At 39.3% G+C, this 22168-nt stretch overlaps 1 protein-coding gene across 8 annotated transcripts in view; it reads left to right on the forward strand.

Annotated features, from left to right (window-relative positions):
- Positions 1-22168, forward strand: part of MALT1 (MALT1 paracaspase) — a 34035-nt gene that overhangs the window by 3330 nt on the left and 8537 nt on the right. For 2 of the 8 annotated variants that reach the window (XM_063320576.1, XM_063320583.1), the window contains exons 3-13: positions 4738-4859; positions 5990-6140; positions 6562-6740; positions 7318-7414; positions 8145-8177; positions 9628-9654; positions 10767-10802; positions 12662-12865; positions 18328-18505; positions 19823-19897; positions 20981-21108. In XM_063320576.1, the coding sequence (XP_063176646.1) occupies positions 4738-4859; positions 5990-6140; positions 6562-6740; positions 7318-7414; positions 8145-8177; positions 9628-9654; positions 10767-10802; positions 12662-12865; positions 18328-18505; positions 19823-19897; positions 20981-21108 (1230 nt within the window). The remainder of the gene's footprint in view (positions 1-4737; positions 4860-5989; positions 6141-6561; positions 6741-7317; positions 7415-8144; positions 8178-9627; positions 9655-10766; positions 10803-12661; positions 12866-18327; positions 18506-19822; positions 19898-20980; positions 21109-22168) is intronic. The other 6 variants (XM_063320577.1, XM_063320578.1, XM_063320579.1 and 3 more) reach the window with 6 other exon arrangements.

The raw sequence follows: 22168 nt of genomic DNA on the forward strand, positions 1-22168 counted from the left end.
CATGGTGTGCTGAATGCGGTGTGACTGAGTTACATGCTAGCTTAGTCTAACTGAAGTATACTACTGCAGGCTTGGCAGGGAGGGGGGAATTGGTGTTATAGCACTGTGAGCGGATTAGGTTCACAGGGGCAGGAGTTGTGGTGGAGGCATAGGCTGTCCTACACTATGAATGCCTGTTCCTTTTTATTGTTCTCCGTATGGTGGTTACAGGGTGGGAACGAAAAACAGGAATGCTCCTGGTTCACATTTGTGCTACAGTGTGCCTGCACTGAGCCAGAATGTTGTGCTTGCTTGATCTGTGATCATCTCGAGTATCACCACCGTTGACCTGAGGATTTTTGTGTGGCTGTCAGTCAAGTTACGTTTTGAAATATGTAATGAAGACTAAATCCTGGCTAAAACAGGAACTCTCTACGTAGCAGAATTGTGAGATAGTGGTATCGACTAGGGAGCTGGATAGATAGCTAAGATATTCTTGTATTGAGAAGAACCAGCCAATAAGCAGATTTTTGTCAAGACCTCTTGGAACTGCAGAGATGGTCTTGTTATAAATTCATCTCTTGCAGAACATTAGATCTGTCATAGAATGCATTCAAGTCTCCGCTGAGGAGCACTGGGTAGTTTCACAGAGATTGAGAAACTGGAACCAAGAGAAACCAAAGCAAAGGGTATTTGAAGAAAGTTTAGGTCAAAAAGAATTTTAAACTACTTAAAAAGAAGTGGTAGGCCCTGATATTTGTGGTGCGTTTATTTAAATATTCAGGGGTGGTTGATGCTTGCAGTCTAAGGACAAATTCATAACTGTTCTAATACACCAAAAAAGCTTAAGTGTTGCTCAAGTTCCTTTAGGAATGGGATTGTTTAATATTAGACCTCTACAGCTGTCATAGTGGTTTGTTAGACTGTTTTCTACCAGCTTAGTTGATGCGGTTAAAAAGACACAAACCTTTGTAAGCCTGTGAGTGTACTGGTTAATGAGAGAAGAGTTTTGATGCTGCTTAGTGGTGCATTTTGGCAGTGATACCACTTCAGTACCTTTATGGCAGGGATGTATTGGTACAAGATGTATTTGTTTTCTTTATAGAATCATAGAATCATTTAGGTTGGAAAAGACCTATGAGATCATCGAGTCCAACTGTAAACCTAACACTGCCAAGTCCAAATCTAAACCATGTCCTTAAGTGCCACATCCACACGTCTTTTAAATACCTTCAGGGATGGTGTCTCAACCACTTCCCTGGGCAGCCTGTTCCAATGCTTGACAACCCTTTTGGTGAAGAAATTTTTTCCTCATATTCAACCTAAACCTCCCCTGGCACAGCTTGTGGCCATTTGCAGCAATACAAAGGATCTCTCGGAGAATCATAGACTCCCAGAAACAAGTTCCAGAACTTGTTTGTGTCTCAGAACTTAAAGCCTTGCCTGTCACATTGGGTTAACTCTGTAGATCTTCTTTCTATAAAGGCACAAAATAGAAGTAATAATAACTTTAAAACTTCTCCTTTTTGGTAGTGAGAAATCCTAGGCATCGTGTTCCATGGGTTACCGCTCTGTCCCTTTTCTTCCCTTTTTTTATCTTGTCGTGTTGTGAACTTGCTGGAAATGGATGAAATGTGACGAGCTTTCTCCCAAGCTAAGAAGGAAAAAGGCTTAATACACAATTTGTGGTATTACAGTCTAGTCCTTGTGCAGCCTCACTGAGTTGTGGTGTTTGAAACAAGACCAAAGAGGTGTTTTTCCTCTGCAGGCTCTTCTGCAGCGGTTTAGGCACTTCAGTCTGAATGTGAGTAATTGAGGCCAAGTTTCCAGAAATGACTGAAAATGTTTACTTGTGTGTAAGCTAAGAACATAACAGTTGGGTTATAGTTAAGATTATGAGTATTTAAGTTGCACCGTATATTTCAGCATCTGGTAACCATAAATATCAGTTTGCCATCCTTGATGGTAACATTTGAGGTTTGCATTTTCCAGTGAAAATTGAAGAAGTATTTTTGTATCTTTGTAATCATTCAAAAAATTGAGCCAGAAGGTTTTCTTTTTGAACCATTGAATTCTGTGGTGCTTGCAGGAAGTAGCTTAGTGCTGAATGAATTGCAGGAAAATAAATGAAACTGTGAAGAGATTATGAATCAGATTTCTTAGAAATTGTTTCTAATACTTCCAAGGAGTGCAAAATACTAATCTTTCAGATAATTTGTTTTTCTCAACTACTTTCTTAAGAGATGGTAGTGATCTCGTGACAGACTTTTTTTTTTTTTTTTTTTTTAGAAAAAATGGAAATCTTTGGAAAGAGCAAGTCGTCTTAATTTTTTTGTCCTTTAAGCTGAAATAATGTAATTCCTGTTTGTCTTGGTTAATGTTAAGTGATTGTGATGCTCATAAACTGTACTTAACACACTCCCTTTAACTATGAAAAACAGCGGAGGAAGTGTTAAATGGGGAACTGAGGTAGCGATCTTCAGGGCTAGGGTATAGAGGGAAGTTATTTTAGAGCAAGAAGGGCAGGGAAATTTCAAGTCCTGTAGCTACTTTCGTGTAGCTGACTGTGATCAAGTATTTCAGAATAAGGTTGTGTGTGGAGGAAGTCAATATAACCCGCTTCCCTGCTAGGCAAAGGTTCTGTGATTTCCAAATGCCGTATGATCTCCGTTTCAGTCTGTTGACCACATGGGTCTCTGCTCAGGTTTCAGCCCGTTAATCAAATTGTTATGGTTTCTCTCCTCAAACATTCTCTGTTAGAAAAAAGTTCTGATGTGTGACTAAGCCATTAAACATGACGGGGGGAAAAAAGCAGATAAAAAGAAAATTCCTGGCACAGTGTAATAAGAAGGCGTGGAGCAAATGATGATCTTGAGTCTTGTACGGGGATATTTGTGATCTCTTTCCAGCTGTTTTTTTTTTTTTTAACGCAGCTTCTGGTTTACTCTACTTTTCTGTAAGATTGTTTCTCCAGCAATCTGGAATACTGCTTCTGTACCAGATTACACGTTCTGCTTCTGCAGTGTGTTTTCATTAAACTATAAAGAAGGAACTAGTTTCTCCCAAAACAGGGAAATTAGATTGATTCCAAGAAAATAAAAATTAGTACTTATACCTATTTTGTATTTGATTGTTCATTTCTGAGAGTAATGAAATGGTGAAGAAGTGCCTCTGTACCATTCACTATTTCTGTGCTTTTTCTGTAACTAGTTGTACAGGGCCTAGCTGGGATAGAGTTGGTTTTCTTCATAGCAGCTCATATGGTGCTGTGATTTAGATTTTTCACCAAATCAGCACTGCTAATGGGACAGTGTTCTAGCTTTTGCTGAACAGTTTGCACAGCATCAAAGTCTTCTCTGTTTCTTGCTCTGCCCTCCCCAGTGGATAGATTTGAGGTGTGCAGTAGGCAGGGAGGGGACACAATTGGGCAGAACTAACCAAAAAAAACTAACCAAAGAGATGTTCCATACCATATAACAGCATGCTCAGCAATAAAAGGGAAAAGAGGGAGTTTTGGAGGGCCTGGCCATCTTTTGCTTGGGAACTGGTTGGGCATCAGTCTGCCCATGGGAGGTGGTGAGTAGTTGTCTTTGCATCATTTGTTTTCTTCCCTGTTGTTCCACTCATCCTTCACTTATTAAACAAATATTTTTTGTTTCTTTGTTTTATTTTGACCTCCAAGTTTTCTTGTTTTTATTCTCCCTTTCCTTCTTCCCCCATCTCACTGCTGGTGGGGAACTGCGTGGTGCTTATCGGCTCACCAGGGTTAACCCACACCACTAGTATTGTGAGTTATTAACTAGTCATTAATGTGTACAAGCGCTTGCGGTCCCACTGTGGTTGTTAAATGCTTTTTACCATCCGTTGCAAATAATGCTTTAAACTAGTGATATTTGATGGCTTATCAGCTCAGTGTTGGTGAACACCTTGGGCATAGGTCTGTGTATTTTTTGACAGCAATGTGAGGTTAAACTTTCTTTTCTGTAGTTGACTTCCCCCCCGCCTTCTTCTGATGACCTTGGTTGTACCAGGATCTGTATTTGGGGTCATGCTGTAACTAGATCTCTGGAATGGTCTAGGTTAAGAAAACAACTGGATCATATCAGTCCGGTGTCAGAATTTTGCTCACGCCTGGCAAGGTAAAACTTGAAGTGCAAAATTTTACCTTGCAGACTGGCAAAAGAAAACCCCAGCCATGTGTTCTACAGGAGTAAAGGTGTAACACAGAAACCAATGCTTCAGCTGATAAGGTCGCATGAGGAATAGTAGAAAAACAGACTATGTTGTAGTTAAACTAACTCTTACTGGTTTGATTCATCCCATCAGCTTAATCTTAATCTGAAGATTAACATCTCAAAGAAGTTGTTGGGAGTGAGCAAACTCTTAAAACCAGGGATAGCTTTCCCAGAAGGGATCTGTGATGCCATTGGAAGTATTATTTGCTTTAGGGAGTAGACAGCAAGAGGAATTGAAGTATCCTAAAGTTAAAATGCCTGAATAATCTACTTCAAGTCTTTGATAAACTCTGTAGAGTACTGACCAATTTAAGCATGGATTTTGTGTAATGGAAGACAATTTTGAGTGTCTTGAAGTCATATAACTAATTGGAACTGCATGCATACACAGTACAAATAAATTATTTTCAAGTGTATTTAATAACAGAAATGTCCTCTTTGCTCAGAGGACAATTAAGCACAAATTTAAATTGTGGAATTGTAATTCTTAATAACTTTCCTATGTGTAAATTCTTTTTTAAAGGTATAAAGATTGTTGTACAGCCCGACTCTCAAGCAGTGCTCTCTGGTCAGGTCGTCAAGCTGTGTTGTTGGGCAACAGGACACCCGTTTGTGCATTACCAGTGGTTCAAACAGGAAAAAGAGGTAATAGCTGATACAGAATATAAGTGGTGAAAAAGAACAGGTAATGGTTTTGGGTGATGGTTGTTGGAGGTTTTTTAAGACCGTTGCTCTTATTTACAAGGAGAGAAGATTGCTATATATACTAATAAAAATAGAAGTTTAAGAAATGCTGCATAATGACCCTATCGATGTGCTAAATCAATAAGGTGGTTCCTTATATTCCAACCACTTCATCCTGGAAGGCTAATCTTGGAACGTGACAGTAAGGAAACTGCAAGTTTATTTGCCTCTCAGGCTACCAAGAAATTTAACAAAGGCTGCTGAGAAACCACCACACTGGAGCAAATGCCAGTTGCTGTTGGTTTTAGATAGATGGAAACTGGTTTCCTAAGAATGAAGAGTTGAAGGCCTGAACTCAGTCGTGCCACAGATTTCTTCAGCAAAATGCTGGAATGCACATGAGCTCGTGCCTCTGCAATTTGAATGGCAGCACTTGTGCCCGTATTTCTGGTCCTGGTTATCTTTCTACAAGATGAATGCACTTTTTTTCTTAATGATGTTTTATTGTAAGTACTATTTTTAAAAATGCAGTAAGTTTATGGTTATTTTAAATTGCTGTTAGGACTGAAATTTTTAACTCATTTTCTGCACCTTTCTAAAGGTTTAGCTAGATCATGCAAACCCTGGCTTAAAAAATATGATTACAGTAATTTCCTGATCATTACAGTTGAAATGTAGATGTAGCGAAAAATTATTTTTCTGTGAAAGAATGTTACAGTTTCCTGGTCATAGCTGAATATATCTTAAGACTAGAGCTGAATGTAGCACTCGTGCTGGTTGGAGTGGTGCTTAAGAAATTATTCCGAGTTATTTGTGGAGAAAGGTAAAAATTATTAATTTCAGGAATAACTGTTCAACTGCCTTAAAAGCTCAGAGTTGTCTTAAGTAGAGGCATATGAATTATTTTTGGAAGAAAGCCTCTCTCTGAGCTACTGAATACCTAGAACGAGACTTTCTCATCCAAAACTTTCAGATAAATGAAGGAGTTCAGGCTGGTGTTATGGACATTGAAATAGATATTCTAATGTTTCATCCTGGTTTAGATTAAATCAATCTAAACTTCAGTATGTCTTGGTTCACCTGTAATTCAGGTTCCCCATGGTAATTCCCCGGAGCTGGTTTTGAATCCGGTGAATGTAAATGATTCTGGCTTTTACATCTGCCGAGTGAACAGCGAATCTTCCTTTGTGTTCAGTCGGTGGGCACGACTTGAAGTTTGTGATCTTCAGGGTACATCTCATGGTGAGTGGCAAAAACATTGTTTTCTGAAAGTCTGTCTTCCCACTTGTTAGAGGAACTTGGGTCCTCATTGCTGTCTTGCACAGATGTGAAAAAGGGCTGATTAAAAATGTGGTTTCCAACTATTGCGCTCTTGTGCTGGTCACAAAAGCAGAAGAGAAATGAAGTTCCACAGCGGTGGATAAGAATAGATAGATGGAAAACATACACAGTCTCAGATCCTTTTAATTCTTAGAGGATTCTTGGACCAAAAAAGCAATTCTTTAACTTTCTTGTTGTTTACCTCTTGTTGTAACTTGCTAGTGACTGGACACACACAGCCTATTCTGAATGTTTTCAGTTGTTGTTAGTCTATGTGTGGTTAGATTGTCTCACTCTTTCTTTTCTTTTTTCTTCCTTTTTTCTTTTTTTTTTTTTTTTTAAGGGAGCTTAATTGGTTTGCCTGAAAACAAGTTACGCATTTGTGTTCAGCCTCAGCCACAAAACCTGACAGTGGGGGATGCTTTGGTACTAGAATGTGGAGCTGTTGGAAACCCAATTCCTCACTACCAGTGGTTCAGAAATGGATTTCCCTTGGCAAATGGGAGCAAAAATGTCTACATGGTAAGTTACTGCAAAGTGCCAGCCTTGGGGGACTAATGTGTAACCACCTTTAACTTATCACACATCTCTCCTTGAACAAAATAACTTCTTTGTGGCTTTGACAACCTCTTGTGGAAGTGCACGCTATAAGTTGCTCTCCTGTTCTGTCGTTTCTGACTTGCCCATGTTGTTCTGAGGCTCTTGGGTGCATAATTTTAATCCTGAACACATTTCAGGTTGTAGTCATGGGGTGGAAGGCTATAGTGGATTTTGGATTAGTGTGATGTATTGAGATAGCAAAGATTAAGTATCAGTAAAAGTGAAAGCTTTCTATCCGCGCTGCAAAGGACTGATTTGCATGAGCTGTTGCATTCAGTGTGAACGCATCTCAAGCCTGTGAGGTGGATTTGCATGCCTTCTTCAATTCTGGAAAGCAGTTCTAGAACACACGTGCTGTCCAGCTTACTGAAGAGTGAGCTTTTGGATTTGTTTAGGCTTTGCTTTCAGTTTTTACTCTTCCTTGCTTGTGGGCTTAAACGAAACCGATACAGGTATTGTTTTGGGGTCTGGCGGGGTGACTGTGATGATGCTTGTTTAGATAACTTATGTGGATGTGGAACATCAGGGGACATATTGGTGTCACGTATACAATGACCAGGAAGATCAAGACAGCAAGAAGATAGAAGTCATTATAGGTAAGGAGTTTTTCAGTTTGATATAGGTCAGTTGATCTATCAATTTCTTCCCTATGGTTAGAATTTACTTTTGAAGCTTTCAGTATTAAGCCAAGTATATATAGCCTTCTGTTTTTTTAGTTTATCCATTTGTTAAAACAGCTGTGTGTGCTTGCAGCAAATGGAATTTTAGTGCTTTACCAGCTGTAAAATTCTTTGGGCTTTTATAGGAACAAGGATAGAAATGCTACCGCTTTTTGACATTGCTAGCAGGTACACGGCTTGTCAGCAGATTGCAAGCTGATTTCTTTGTGTTTCTTTCAAAACCGAAAACCAGTTTAACCCTTGTTGGGGATATGAGCTGTGTTACACTCCCTCAGCAATCAGGACAGGTGAGATTATTCATAGCATGCAGAATAAATGCGTATAACATGGCTTAGTGTGTGTGCATGTATTTGCAGTAAACTAAAGAGAAGAAGATCTGTTTGTGTAGGTTTCACATATATCTGAGTACACTATTGCATAATTCATACGAAAAGTTTTTTCCTATCCTAAGAAATATTCTAGTTTATTACTCCAGAGTTTCAGTAATAATTACTATACAGCATTGTGATCAGTGCTGATTTATACTGCTATAAAATGAGCCAGACTGCAGAGAAGCTTGGAAGTGACCTTTGCTTTCCAGTTTGTGTGCTAACTCTCATAACTGAGAGCAATTGTCTTCCAATTTTTCCCCCCCTTAAAACACAAGGAAGGAAAGCTATGGCAGTGGAGTGCACAGAAGGTAAAGTAAACCTTTAGTTGTGAATCAATTTTTAAAAATTAATGGTGGGGGTGATGAATCATTGAATGCGTTGCTGAAAAGCATGCGTGGGTTAAGAGCTTCAGTCTATTTTAAAAGACTGATGTGTGATGCAGCATTCCTTCTGCATGTGCTTCTCTCCTCCTTGCCTTCATAAGGAGAAAAAACAAGCTACTTTCTTCCTCTGTGGCATTCAAAGTTGATTGCTTTTTTGCACTGCTTTTGTGTCCTGTGCTTACATTTTCCAGTGAAATCTAAAGATCTTGAGATTTCTTTGGCTGGGCTCAGGAGGCAACATCCTCGCAAGAAAAGCTGAAGATGTTTAGGAGCCTGGGTGACCTTAGAGAGCTGGATAGAGCTAGTTCCACTGGCAGCTTGCTGTCTGCAAGAGGTGTTTCCAGCAACTTCCAGCATTTCTTGTTTGAAGTTTAAGCAGAGCGGATGTTCCTTTTTAGCCCTTTTGTTAAAGGTTTAATGTTGTGAGGGGATTGTGTACTGTCACTCACTGGAACACATAAGTGACACGTGTTTCGGTGTCAGCCCCTTCCATGGCGTAGCTTCCGAGACCCGTCATCTCTTTGAGCCTTCGCACCTTTTCTGGCTTGGGGGTGTCTGCATTCCCTGATGGAGTGCTGTGCAAAAGCCTCCTAGTTACCTGTGATTTAACTGACCCTTGAAGCAGAAGATAACCACTGTGTTGTCTGTGGGGGTCTACACCTAAACTAGAGTTTACTTGGATGCAACATCGTTCTGCTACTAATCTACAGTAACACCTACAGTAGTATCCCCTCAGGTCACTGCAGTCTTCCACGTGGATAGATTAGCTTTTGTGTCAGAAGAGGTCTGCCCAGGGCTCTGGGCATGGAGCAGCCCTGCTCCGACGAATCTCTGGGGCTTCAAATAAATTATTTTCTTTTCCATAGTTTCCCGTGTTCTCACAATAATTAGATGAAACCCGTGGTAGCTTAGAATGTTGGAAAATTGTATCTGAAGCCTTTCTGAATACACATGGTTTTACCAAGCAAGATTTCTTGCTCAGGATGGTGCTTTTTCATCAGTCCTTCAAACATCTACTTTTCAAAAGGGTGATTCTGACCTCTTGTTCCTTATTCATTCAGCTGCTTGCATGCCTGTGGGATTGAGGCATAGTATGTGTTTCCCCTCTGTTTTGAGATCTGCTATATTATAATGCTATGTCAGGCATAGCTTAGTATATTGATGTAGGATTTTCTCTTCTCTGCCTGTGGAATAAACATATGAAAGGTTAGATTTACAGAAATGCAAAGCCAAAAGTATTTTAGAGAGGCAGTTTGTTTTCTAATGTTCGGCTTCAATTAATAATGGCATGATACTTAATTATATTTTTATTAATACAAAATTTATTTCTTGCTTCTTGTTTAAACTATGATTTTATTGGTGTATTTCTTCACAGAAGATCTAAGTGATTTTCAAAAATCAGGTAAGTGACAAGTTTTGAAACACTTTAATTTTGCATCTTCATTTTATGTTACAAATCACTAAAGCCCAGCTGGGTTACAATATCTAGTTTACGTTATTTGTATGTATTTATAACTGGGGATTTAATAGGGGCAGATGTCACGTTAAAAGCGGCACAGCTTTCTGGTTCCAATAAATTAACTTGAAGAATATAGTGAATCATAGGGCTGCTATTATCATTGTAAAATCACACAAAGCTGCTCTTTTATACTGCGTGTGTATTTATACAAATACAGAAGAAATTATCTTTTGCTTTCATGTCTGTTAAGTTTTAGTATGTTGCTGCTTTTTCAGATGATTAAGGTGAAAAAATGTAAGGTGTTTGGCTGTCACCCATGATATGTTGAATTGGTATATTTCATAGATTAATGTTGGAGTGAGTTATTGTGATTTGAAGCCTGTTTGGTGTTTATTATAGAAACAGAGATCTGGAATAGTGCTCCATAAGGGATTATCCCTGGTGCAGTGTTCCCAAAATCTCAAATCACAAAGGTCTCATGATTTCCTGAGTTAGACATCAAAGATAGGTTTACTTTTGCCAAGACTTAGTCTTAGTCACTGAAGTGGTACTGCCATGATGTGTAACCCGTTATCCAAAGTGTACCACTGGCATATCGCTTACCTGCTCCTCTTGGCAGAGGGTTGGCTCTGCCGCCCCTTTGTGAAGTACAAAATAAGAGTTTTCACATATAGATGGGCATCTCTGCTAAACATCCCCCATCGTGCATGTCTGCATTTCATTTGGAGAGGATGAACTCTTCGGGATGTTACTGAAAATTGTGAGATTCAGAATCGTACTGTAAGCATCTGTTACTTCTTAATTTATAGAACTAGCTACTCATATCCTATTGGGCTATGTTTGCTGGAAGAGGGTGAAGGAAATCAGGTAAACAACAACAACACAACACCCCAAAGCCCCACCAAAACAAAAAAAAAGAGCACTTTTTTATTTTAAACTAATAACTTAAAAGCAGTGCCTATAGACTGTGGCTGTACGGAACATGCGGTTCATTTGCGGACATTGGCAGCGATGACTGTAGTTACTGACGATCTGCTCTTTTAATCTATTTCAAGCAGACCTACAAGAACAATCCCATCACAGACCTGTTGGTAAGTAGTTTTGTAGCTGTAAGGCACGTATGTGTTTCATATCTAGGAAATAGCTTTTGCCGCTTCTGCATATTGCTTCTCCTGCTGCTGCTAGTGAAATAACGGTAGTGCATGTTAAAGAGCTGCCAGGGGGAGAGTTCTGTGTATTTTTCAAGTCCTTTATAATGCTTGCATGCCCTTTCAGCAGTAAACTAGGGGGAGGGCATTGGTATTTTTAGTGACTTGGTGGAGCGTCTACAACTCCTCTGTTTCAGTTTACTGTTTCAAATTCCTCTGGCCACGACCTTAGCAAGTGTGTTACTCCGTTACTTTGAATACTTTGATGATTGGAGAGAGTGGTAATTAGAAAGATGTGATAAAAAGGCTTGGTACTCTGTCTGCTGAGGGTGTGCTGTCCCTGCAAGCTCAGCTCTTCCAGTGCACAGTGTGGACAGGCTTTGATCCCGAGCTAAAGCTCGTAAAGATAGATGGATGGCCTATGCGTGTTATGAAGAATAGTTGCTGGAGAATAGTATTTTAATCACATTCTTAAATTTGCATGGTAGACTCGACTGTGGTCAGGCCTGTTTTCATGTCAATACTAAACCAGGTGGAAAGGCTGCTGGCCTCTGTCAAAATTTTACCACTCTTTCGGGATCATCAGTGTAAGGGAGTGTAAGTGCTCCTCAGTCCTGGTTCATCTTTTCTGAATTAATTAGGAAGCTTGACTTTAAAAAGTGTTTTTCAATGACAGTATGCCGCTGGCACTCAGTCTCTGCTGTTTAAAATAGTTTACACTGTTCGAGACTTTGGAGGTTTTGCAGCTGCAAAAATGTCAAAAACATCTTGTTTGAAGGAGGTGGAATGTTAGACATGGAGGCTATGGACAGGGATTCTCTCGGGATCCGGCTGTGTGGGGTTCCTGACTCCAAAGCAGGTTTGGGGCATTCACATGAGCTCGTTTGCCACCAGAGCTGGGGGACAATAATTCCCATTGAAAATTCCTTATGGGAGTAACAAAGCAGGAAGGAAGTGCCTTTTTGCAACTTAGTGTGCAATTTTGTGATAAAAATCGGCTAGTGGTCTCGAAAGCATTTCTGTCAATGTGACTCTTTTCCCCTTTCATTGCAGCTTTGTTTACTCACAACAGAATTACTTGCGACTTAAATAAAGTCGATGTGAAAGTGACTCAAACTATGAGAATATCAGTTGATTTCTCTCTGAATTTTGTAAATTTCTTGTATCTCTAGATAACTGTTTTTAATCAGATGAACAGTAAAAAGAAACCTTAACAAATAGCAATAAAACTTTTTAATTCTGACGTGTAAAAGTTTCCACCTAAAAGTACCATGTTTTAGAGAGACGGGACATGGGAGTTGGGGCTGTGAAAGTGGTCTCTTGTGTGTTGTGGCTTTTTGTTTGTGTTTTAAGAAGCATAAGAAAATTTGAGTTTGGTGGGAAAGTATACTGACCATAGCTTTGGCAACTTGCTGTAAGAATTTTCATGTTTATTAGATTTCGTCGTGCATGGGGGAATTCAGTAATTATCTGTGCTTTTAGAAAAATGAAAGAAATGGGAGATACCTTAGTGACTCACTTCTTGACAAATTATCCTGTCTGAGATGCATCACAGTTCAGATATGTTGGCTGTCAGAGCATGCTGAAATGTTTCTTTGTTTTTTGAATGAGGAGAGTTGAGCTGTATTGTTGATGTAGGGTGATGCTTAAAATAACATAAAATGTTGTGTCTGAAGTGAGATTGGATACTGTTTTCACTTTAGAAGAAATTATTTTCACTTTAGAAGAAATTAAATTTAAAGGTATTGAAGCGATGGAATATGTAAACGTGCTGTGGTTTTGTTTTTCCTTTGTCTCTGCAGCAACAGACAAGGTAGCTTTGCTAATAGGAAATATGAGCTACTGGAATCACCCCCAGCTCAAGGCTCCGATGGTAGATGTCTATGAATTGACTAATTTGCTAAGGCAGCTGGATTTCAAAGTTGTTTCTTTGCTGGATCTTACTGAGTCCGAGATGCGAAATGCAGTGGATGAATTTTTACTTCTCCTGGACAAAGGAGTATACGGTAAGAACACATGATATCGCTTCTCAAGTAGGTCAGTTTTGTGATGTATCAGGTACACAAACATCTGGTATTTACCTCTGACAGCTCGCTGCATGTGATAGCAAAACAAACTTAATGGTAAACAGCATGTATGTATAATGGGAAAAGTAAGTTTTAAACACCCACCAGCATATCCTTTGACTTTGGTTAAAATTTTATCGTTTCTTTAATCTTCAAACAGATAAAATGTTTGAACTTTTTTTCTTTAACCGTGCCTAAAACTGCAGTGCATTTTTTTGTTTGGTAGTACTGATGTGTTTGATAAAAGCAGCTGCCTCTGTGTAGCATATTTGACAACGTGCTCTGCAGACGATGCCCCGCACCTAGAAGTTATCGGTGTGGTCCGGGCTGGCCAGTCCCTTGACACATGTACCCTGCTGGGCGCATTTCAGCTGGGGAGGTGGGGAGCAGCCTGAAGTGCAGCATGGAACGTGTTCTGGGCCGGCTGCTGGGACCCTTCCGTTCTTCCCCTCTCTTCCTGCTGGTTGTCTGCAGAATGCTCTTTCCCTCCGGATTCCTGTCCTCCTGGCGCTCTGCCGGGGGGGCTGCTCTGCTCGCTCAGTCCTTGCCCACCGGCTCCGTAAGGAACGGAGGAAGAGGGTGCCGTGCTTTGCCGTGGCGGGGAGCTGCGCTCTCCTGCCAGGTTTGCTGGGGGGGAGGACAGTGGGACACAGTAGCAAAGCGTATCTCTCATGAAGACATTATGAACCAAAATATGCAATATGGAAATAAGAGGAAAACATTGTGCTTTAGAATTAGGGCACAACACTCAACAGATCAGGTGCAATCTTTTTTGCCAAGTTTTCAGGTTAAATAGAAATCCTTATTTTGAATTGCTGGTTCCTTTCAGTTATTGTGGTACTGGCTTGACAAGCACAGAGTTTTTCATAATGTGCTTCACAGGGAGTGAGAGTTGTGCAAACCTGGATTTCTAATTCAAAAAGCAAATTGAAAAGAAGTTTGTTTATGTAAAATGAAAATGCAGTTCTCTAAAGTTATGTCTACGCACTTTAAAGAAGTAAAACATAACAGAGAAGAATTCACATTATCCTTTGCAGAATATATCTTGTGTAAGGCATCAGCTGAGAAATTGGTGAGCTATGGACTTCAGGTTCTGACTTTCTGCAGCTGCCAGTCATAAGGGCTTTTGGCTGAGTTGAATGCTAAGATTCCTGTTTGGGCAGAACTTGGGTACCACTATTGTTTCACAGCTCTGTGGAAGGTCTGAGTAGGAAGTATAAAATTTATTCTTTCTGTGTGTCTTTGCGCATTAGATGGAAAGCTTAATAGTGGGTATGCTGCTTAAGCAGGCAGCAGCCCTCTTTTTTTTTTTTTCCTCATTAAACTCTTGAGATTTAAAAATAACACCCCACAAAAATCCAAGGCTCTCACCTTTAAATTGCAGCATCACTTTAATGATCGTACTGCAGCATCTCATCACTATTGGTTTAAGTTATAGGAGGACAAATTAAGTATGCGTACTAAAAGATGCATGTTTATCATGTTTTTCTTCTCCTCCCCTCCCCCCCGCCAAGCTTTTGTTATTTGTGTCACACATCCATTTATAAGCTACCTGTAATAGAATATTAATAATAATTTTACGATCTCCTCCACATGCTGCAGCAGGAAGTGCCTTCTGCTGGGATGATGGCTGACCAACTGGGTCTGGTATGCGTTGCTAGTGCTGATGTGCCTTGATCCTTAGAGACATATATATATATATATATATATGGATATATATTGGACTCATATATTGGGATTTCTTGTCTGGCATAAACTTGATTTTGAGGGACAAAGCACGAGGCAGAACTGGTGGCTGTGCCAGCTGGGGGAGAGCATGGTGGAATTGACGCACAGAGCAAAAACCTCCATGTCTTGTGTGGAAAAGGCCTAGAATGACCTGGCTTGGAGTGTAAGAAACATTATTCTGTGGGCTTTGAGGAATTTGCTGCTGAATGCCATGATTTTTGTCATTTTTCTAACAGCTAAGATTGCATAAGCGACTCCAGAAATTATTTAGAACAGGGACCAAAGCCTTCTGCCAGTTGTCCTATTTAAATTGCAGAATTCCTATAGTAATGGCCACCCGGGAAAACATTATTTGAGTCTTTTTTGGAACACAAGGTCAGATTATTTCTTAGTATGACTTTTTAAATGGTGTGTTACCTGATGCTCTGTCTGTGCAGAACTGGCTGATCTGACATTTGGGCATCTATGTCAGCGCCAAAACTTGCATGACGTGAAGACTAATTATGGCAGTAGAGTAGAGTAGACTTTCTGAGAGCAGTTTTCTTTTTTTGTACCCTGGGAAATAGATGTGCTTATACATTTGAGTGAGCTTTTAGGTTGTTGCACCTTCTTAATTTTTTTCTATAATTGTTCACATGAATTTAGAAAATAAAATACTGAAAGGCTTTAATGAATCTCTCACCAGCACCATATGAAAGCTCTTATAAGGCATATTTTTACAGTTGTATGTTTCCAGCAAGTTGATATTTCTGAAAGGTAAGCAGAGCATTCTTTCAGTACTGTTGGCAGTAACTACTTTGATTTAAATGGTCACTTTGCTCTTTCTGGAGAGTGGCTCTTAATGGCTTAAAGCATATCAAAGATGCCGTCAGTGCACAAACCGGTAATGATTTATTGCATTTTTAGTGGGCATAACTCCAAACAGAAGAGGCACAGTGGCGACTCCTCTTTAGTCCCTGTTACAGATATTCGTGATATGACATTGTGTAATTCCTGCTTACTGCCAGGAAAGTGGCATTTCAGGTACTGTTCATCCAGAGCAGGAGTAGTAAACAAAGAGATGATGATTGTCTCCTAATGTCTTAGTTTATGTTGTTCTAAATGTAGGGTGCAATTAATATTGTATCCCACAAAGAGTAAAAGCATAGACCCATATGCTTTAAAGGCTAAAAATAGTTAGGCTAGTTTCTTTTTAAAAAAAAAAAAAAGAGAGAGACAGAGACATAGATATCACTTAGATGCTGACGTCTATGAGGAACTTGAGCCTACTTAAAATTGTTGTGTCAAAGTGTCTAATGAGGCCCTCCGAACATGTTTACTCTGCTTACTTTGGTATGCAGAGGTTTATTTCTGATCTTGAGCTCAGCGTATTAACTGTTGCAGGTACTCATCACATACGCACAGCGCAGTCATCTGCTCAAGGATAGAAAAGAAATGTAGTTGTCATTTCTGAAATATTTCTGTTAATTGAGGAAATACTCTGGTAAACTGTGCTTTACATTAGACTTGTTTCCTTAGTCCAATTACTTATCTAACATACGCTCATACGTGTATATATATAATCCAAACTCTGTGGAAATCAAATTTAAGAGTTTCCTTTTAACTTAGGACCTAGCATGGAGTCATGCACTTGGCACTTAATTTCATTTTTAACTGTCTTGAAACTACCCAGTCTCAGGTAACTTTGGAATCTTATAAATAGCCCAATAGTACCTTTATTTGTTTAGGTTTTTAATCATGCACTTTACATTCTGTGCCCTTTAGAAATCTAACTTTTAATTGAAAGAAGCTGTTGCTATTTTCCAAGACCCTGGCAGATGAATAACCATTAGGCTCTTGGTTTAAGTGAAGCTTTGCCTCCCGGAGTTTGCCCTGGCTGCGCTCGCTGGCTGCTGCTCCTGCCTCTGCCTGCTCCCCTTAAAAAGAAGCCGGGCACTGTGGGAGGGAATGCAGCGATTTGCAAGGTCTTGGCATAACTGGTAATGACTTGAGAGCTTACAAGTAGAAGAGAACCGAAGGCTTAGTTTGAAGGCTATCGTTATATCGTGGTATTCCTTTACAAAAAGTGCAGGGCTATGCGAGAGAAGTGTTTTCGTTTGTCGTAGCTATCTGTAATGAAAAGGGAAAAATAGCTAGCATACCTGCCTATGCAAGCTGATTTAAATGTTGATTGTCTTAATATGTTTGGCTAAGGCTTATTTTCTTCTCTTCTGAATATTCAAGTTTTGTAGTGACATAAATTTCACAGCTATTTTTAGTAAGAATAATGACATAAGACCTTATCTCCAGTTAGCATAAACTGTCATATTTTTGTTGACTTTCATTCAGCTACAGCACTACATACCAATTGAAGATCTGACCCATAGACTGCTTTGTATAGATAAAAATTCTTTTTAGAAGATGGAACTTACCACGCATTAGCAAAAACAGCACTGGGAACAGACAATAGGAAAATTCCATTGAATCATACGAGCTTCTGGTGACTGCATTTTATGGCGGCGGAGGTTGTTAATGCTAAGATCATCTAATCTTACTGCAAATTCATATGACCTTAATATTTGAAATTTTTATTCATATAAGTAAAATCTAAGCCCTAGGTTGCAGTTCCCTTTTTCAGGGTTAAGAAAAGCTTTTTTTTAATTCCATGATATGTTTTCTTTATACAAAACTATTGCATGTTTTATTTAAGTTTTTAAATCTTAAAATACTGTAGGCTGTTGTGTATCAACACATGATGGTAGGATAATCTTTTGTGTCTAGGTAAGTGTGCAAAGAATTTGTTTGTTTAGTAGACCCACAGGGGTCATGAGTCTGTAACTAAAGAGACATAGATGCAATCAACTGAAAATGAGTTGTTGGTAGTTTGGTAATGAGAATGTGCTCTGGAGTCCTACCAAATATGATCATGGAATAATCTTTTTTTTTTTTTCCCCCCTTCTAAATGTAAAAATATTTCTGATCTCTCCTTATAAAAAAAGACCAAAACAAATGGAGAAACTGACTGTACAGCAAAACTAAAAACTTGTAAAATGCTTTCACGGTGCAAGCAAGGTTTTTCTCTCATTTCTTTTCTAGTTAAAATACTTTTAAGAATTGCCAATGATTAATGGTAAGTAAAAAAAAAAAATAAAGGAGAATAATTTTAAAGATTATATCATCTCTCAAAAAAAAAAATCCATCCAAACTGTTGAGTGCTATCTTTTTTCTGTCTATAAATTCTGCAGTGACTCACTGTTGCTCAAAGCTTTGTAATTGCACGTGGAGATGTTTTACAGTTGGCACGTTTCCTCCTTCCTATCTGCGAGTTACATGTTATACATAACAGATTACTTCTGCTAGAAGTCATAACTCTGTGTAAAGCATTTTAAGAGTATTTAACTTTGTGTGTTTGATGCAAATATCTAATTGATTCTGTTGCATGAGTGACTTTTTTTTTTTTAAATTTCCTGTGTTTGTGTATTGTGAAATTGATGTTAACGTGATTTCCGCCCCCCACCTGCCCTTCCTTCCTGTATTTACAAAGGCCTGTCAATATAAGCTTGGAGTAGCTTGAATGATCTTCATCTCCCGCAGACACATACTGCATGAAGTTTTTGACCATGCTGAAATTGGTAGAAATGTTCCAATGTACTCTTGACCTGTGTTTTCAGCCGCACGTGTTTTTGAATTCTCAGGTTTGTTATACTACGCTGGCCATGGCTACGAAAACTATGGAAACAGTTTCATGGTTCCTATTGACGCTCCAAACCCCTACCGATCTGCAAACTGTCTGTGTGTGCAGAACATCCTCAAACGAATGCAGGAAAAAGAGACGGGACTGAATGTCTTCCTCCTGGATATGTGTCGGAAAAGGTATAATTCATGAATAGTGAGAACTGACATTAGATGTTTGAGGGATGTTTTTGCTTCACGATAGAGGGAGAGGGTAAATGACTGTAATACTAGGAACCAACTGTGAAGTTCAGTTTACTCACTGCAGCAACAGATTAAAACCGAACCTATTTGAAAAATGAGCAAACAAAACTGAACAGCCACTTCGAGAGAATAGCAAGGGATCTTGAGAGAAAGCTGGACTTCACGCTGAGGAGAAATCTTTAGTCTAGGCTGAGAATTCACTTGAAAGTTCACGGTGCCAAGAATTCCCAGCCTGCACCTGAGTGCTGCGAAAGTCAATAGGATTCGTTCATAGACGTGCTTTGCCTTTGGCCTCGGATGGAAACGTGAAGCTGGTGATCAGACTTCTGTTTCCATGGGTAGATACTTGCCTCTGGATTGAATGACACTTATTTCCTCTATTTTTTGTTGTTGTTTAAAAGTTATAAAGCATCAGTCTTACTAGATAAAAGTGAAATGAGGCATCTTAAAGAAGAAAAATTACCCTTTCCCCTTGCATCATTAACCATCTTCATCATTACAGGGAGGACGGAGAACCCATATGGTCAAAGGCATGTTAATTTGACAGCAGGGCTTAAGTGAGGTGCTTATTTTAGAACTTTTGAGAGGCATGGATTTTGTCAACTGCTTTTATGCTGGGGTGATTGTATCTTTATTCAGAGCTTAAAAATCAACTGGTTTATCGGATTTCTCTAACCAAAGTGCTGTTTTCTTTCCATGTTAAGAGACTACTATGCCTGATTAAACTTGCACTTGAAATCAGCTCTTCAGTCAGCACTTCTGAAAATTGGTCTCGAAGGAATGTTTCATAATAGAAAATCGCTAGTGCTTTAGTATTTGTGGAGCCTCTGAACTTCACTGCTAATGAAATCCCAGTGACCCAGTTCAGCTTCACAATCTGCTGTCCAAATAGAAAATACGGCTCCATAAGCCTCATCTTAACTATGCAGACACCATGTTTTGAAAACAAATAAGAAGTCATTTTTTAAGAGATTGTAGCCAAACTGTATATTGGTTAATATAGCATCCCCTCATCTGGGTACTGTGTGATATCCGACTGTGTTCTTTACACAGTCTTCATGAAGAGTGTGGATGATAACTGATTTTTTTGTCTTTTAGCTGTCAGGATTCATTCAGGAATTGTAGGAGAGGAAAAAAAAAAATGACTATTTCTGAACTATGCTGTTTTGGTATTTTGAACAACTGTCGAGTTTGTTACCATTATTAGTTCTCAAATTATTATTTTACTTTTTTTTGTGTTTCCATTTGTTGCAGAAACGAATATGATGACACAATTCTTATCTTAGATGCTCTGAAGGTTACGGCCAACATTGTTTTTGGATATGCAACGTAAGGAAGTTTTGCTTCTGCTACGCCAAAGAGGTTTTGAAGCCAGAAGTGACCATGGAGATTGCATAGCTAATCTTTTACAGAGACACAGGCTAACTGCGTGCTAAAGGACCAGTAATTTGTATCCGTATCTGTGTCCTGATACTATCTTTGTTACTTCGTTAATTGAATCATTCCACAGTCTAACTGCCTGTGGCAGCGCGTTTGTAATGATTCCCAGTGTTTAACGCGCCCATTCAGATAGAGGGTAACTCCTGTGAGTCCAGAAACTGCCGGGCAGGGTTCCTGATCTTTTTTTTAATGGTTACTTGTAGGAATGCTCTACTCGTTATTACTACTTACATATTGCTCTAATTGCTCTAGATATGATTTCTTAGAGATGAAAAAAGATAATTTTCCCCTCAGACCCATAATGTTGTGTTTCTTTGTGCCAGTGGGGAGGGGGCAGCTGTGTCCTGTGTGCTCCTAACGGTACTTACCTTCTGTCCGAGCTCACGGTGCAGTCAAGTACTGTGGAGCATTTGACTAACTATAATCTATGTACCGTACCCGCTTCAGTCATGTGTATCCTCTGTTCATGCAAGTTAAATCTCTAGAAAAAAATGTGTTAGAAATATAAATTACTGAATTATTTGAGGAGTAGCATATGGATTGGCCCCCGTGTTTCTTATTCTAAGTGTAAAGAGTAAAGTTACAGCCGCATTTGAAACTACTTGAAGAGGTTACTTACGCAGAAAGCTAAATAACCTCCTGCTATCAGTTTTCAAGTCAAGTGCAAAAGCTGTTGAATAGAAGTAGTCAAGACCTTTAATGAAGACCTCTTTAGAGAAATTTAAGCTTCTCATATAAACAGTTTGACATAAGCTCTGGTCAGCGGCTTGATTGTAAGTGAAATCTGCCCAGGATGAGTTGCTTGCAAATGGACATGAAGAGCAGGTTGGACTTAGACACAACCTGGTTTTCAAATTGTAGGGTTTCTTTCCCCCATTCCCAACACAACTTTGCTCCTTTTGTCCTCATGTTGATCTTAATCCTGCAGATGGTTCAGTGTTTTTTCTTTGTCTGATACTGGTGATCTCATAGGTGCCAAGGAGCAGAAGCTTTTGAAATTCAGCAGTCGGGGCTGGCCAATGGAATCTTCATGAAGTTCTTGAAGGACCGTTTGTTAGAAGACAAGAAGATTACTGTGCTGCTTGATGAGGTTGCAGAAGGTGAACTCCAGCTTACTGTACTAACACTTTTCTCAGCCTGCATTACTAAAAACTTCTTTGCTTAAATGTCGTTCTTCTCATGGGGAACGTGTTACATTACTTTAAGCTCTTCCTTGTTGCGTTTTGTTAAAATAACATCTTTTATCAAGAAGCAGGTGCTACTGGGCAGCACATTAACGAAGTTCATAATATAAAGGGATCTGAGTTTCTTCAATAGTGATAGATTTATACTCTTCTTTTTAGTGAACCTTATTTGTTCTGAGTCTCTTTCTGCATGGAGCTATGAATTATCCATCCACAAAAATTACTCTTGTGTTTTGTGGTGTCAGCTGCTGGTGATAGTCCAGTCATTTCCACATTCATTCAAACAATTAACCGAGGCCTACCTACCTCAAAGAGTGCTATAGTGATGGTAATTATTTACTCTCTATCAAAGGGTGTAAGAGCATTATAAAGGGCAATCCACTACTTTAATATGCCTGGTTCGGTAATTGACTTTTATAATTGATGAGAGAAGCGTAAAGTGAAAACTGTTGAGGGAGAATGTGTTGCTTCTGTGCAAACATTTGCTTGAAACATAGAATAGATACGGCCATTAACAAAGAGCTGCCTGTGTAAGATTCTGTTATTTGCAGGTAATGCACATAATCAGCCAAGTTCTGCTGTATTTTCTTGGCGTGTACTTGATGCAGCTGCAGGTCTCAGAATTTTGCCCAGTCTGTCTTTTGACAGATCCAAAAAGTAGAAAAAATGCAAGAGGATCCTAAATGCACGGTAAAGTTCTGCTGTCAACAGGTCAGGCTCTTGAAAATGAAATGCAGAGATTAAACTGACAGGGCTTCTGTCAGTGCTCTATTGAGGAAAGGGACTAGCTGAGATACCAGCATGGAATTTCTGTCAAATTGATGGCAATAGGAATCCAGCATACCCCAGGATGCACGCTGAAATGTGATGGTTCTTGGTTACTGTTCGCCTGTTTGTCTGGTATGTATTCTCTGTCTTTTCGCTTATCGTTGGTATGCTGCTTGACTACAGCCCATAAAACAAACTTACCAGTCTG

Source organism: Chroicocephalus ridibundus, chromosome Z (genome assembly GCF_963924245.1).
Source record: "Chroicocephalus ridibundus chromosome Z, bChrRid1.1, whole genome shotgun sequence".
Lineage (NCBI taxonomy): Eukaryota > Metazoa > Chordata > Aves > Charadriiformes > Laridae > Chroicocephalus > Chroicocephalus ridibundus.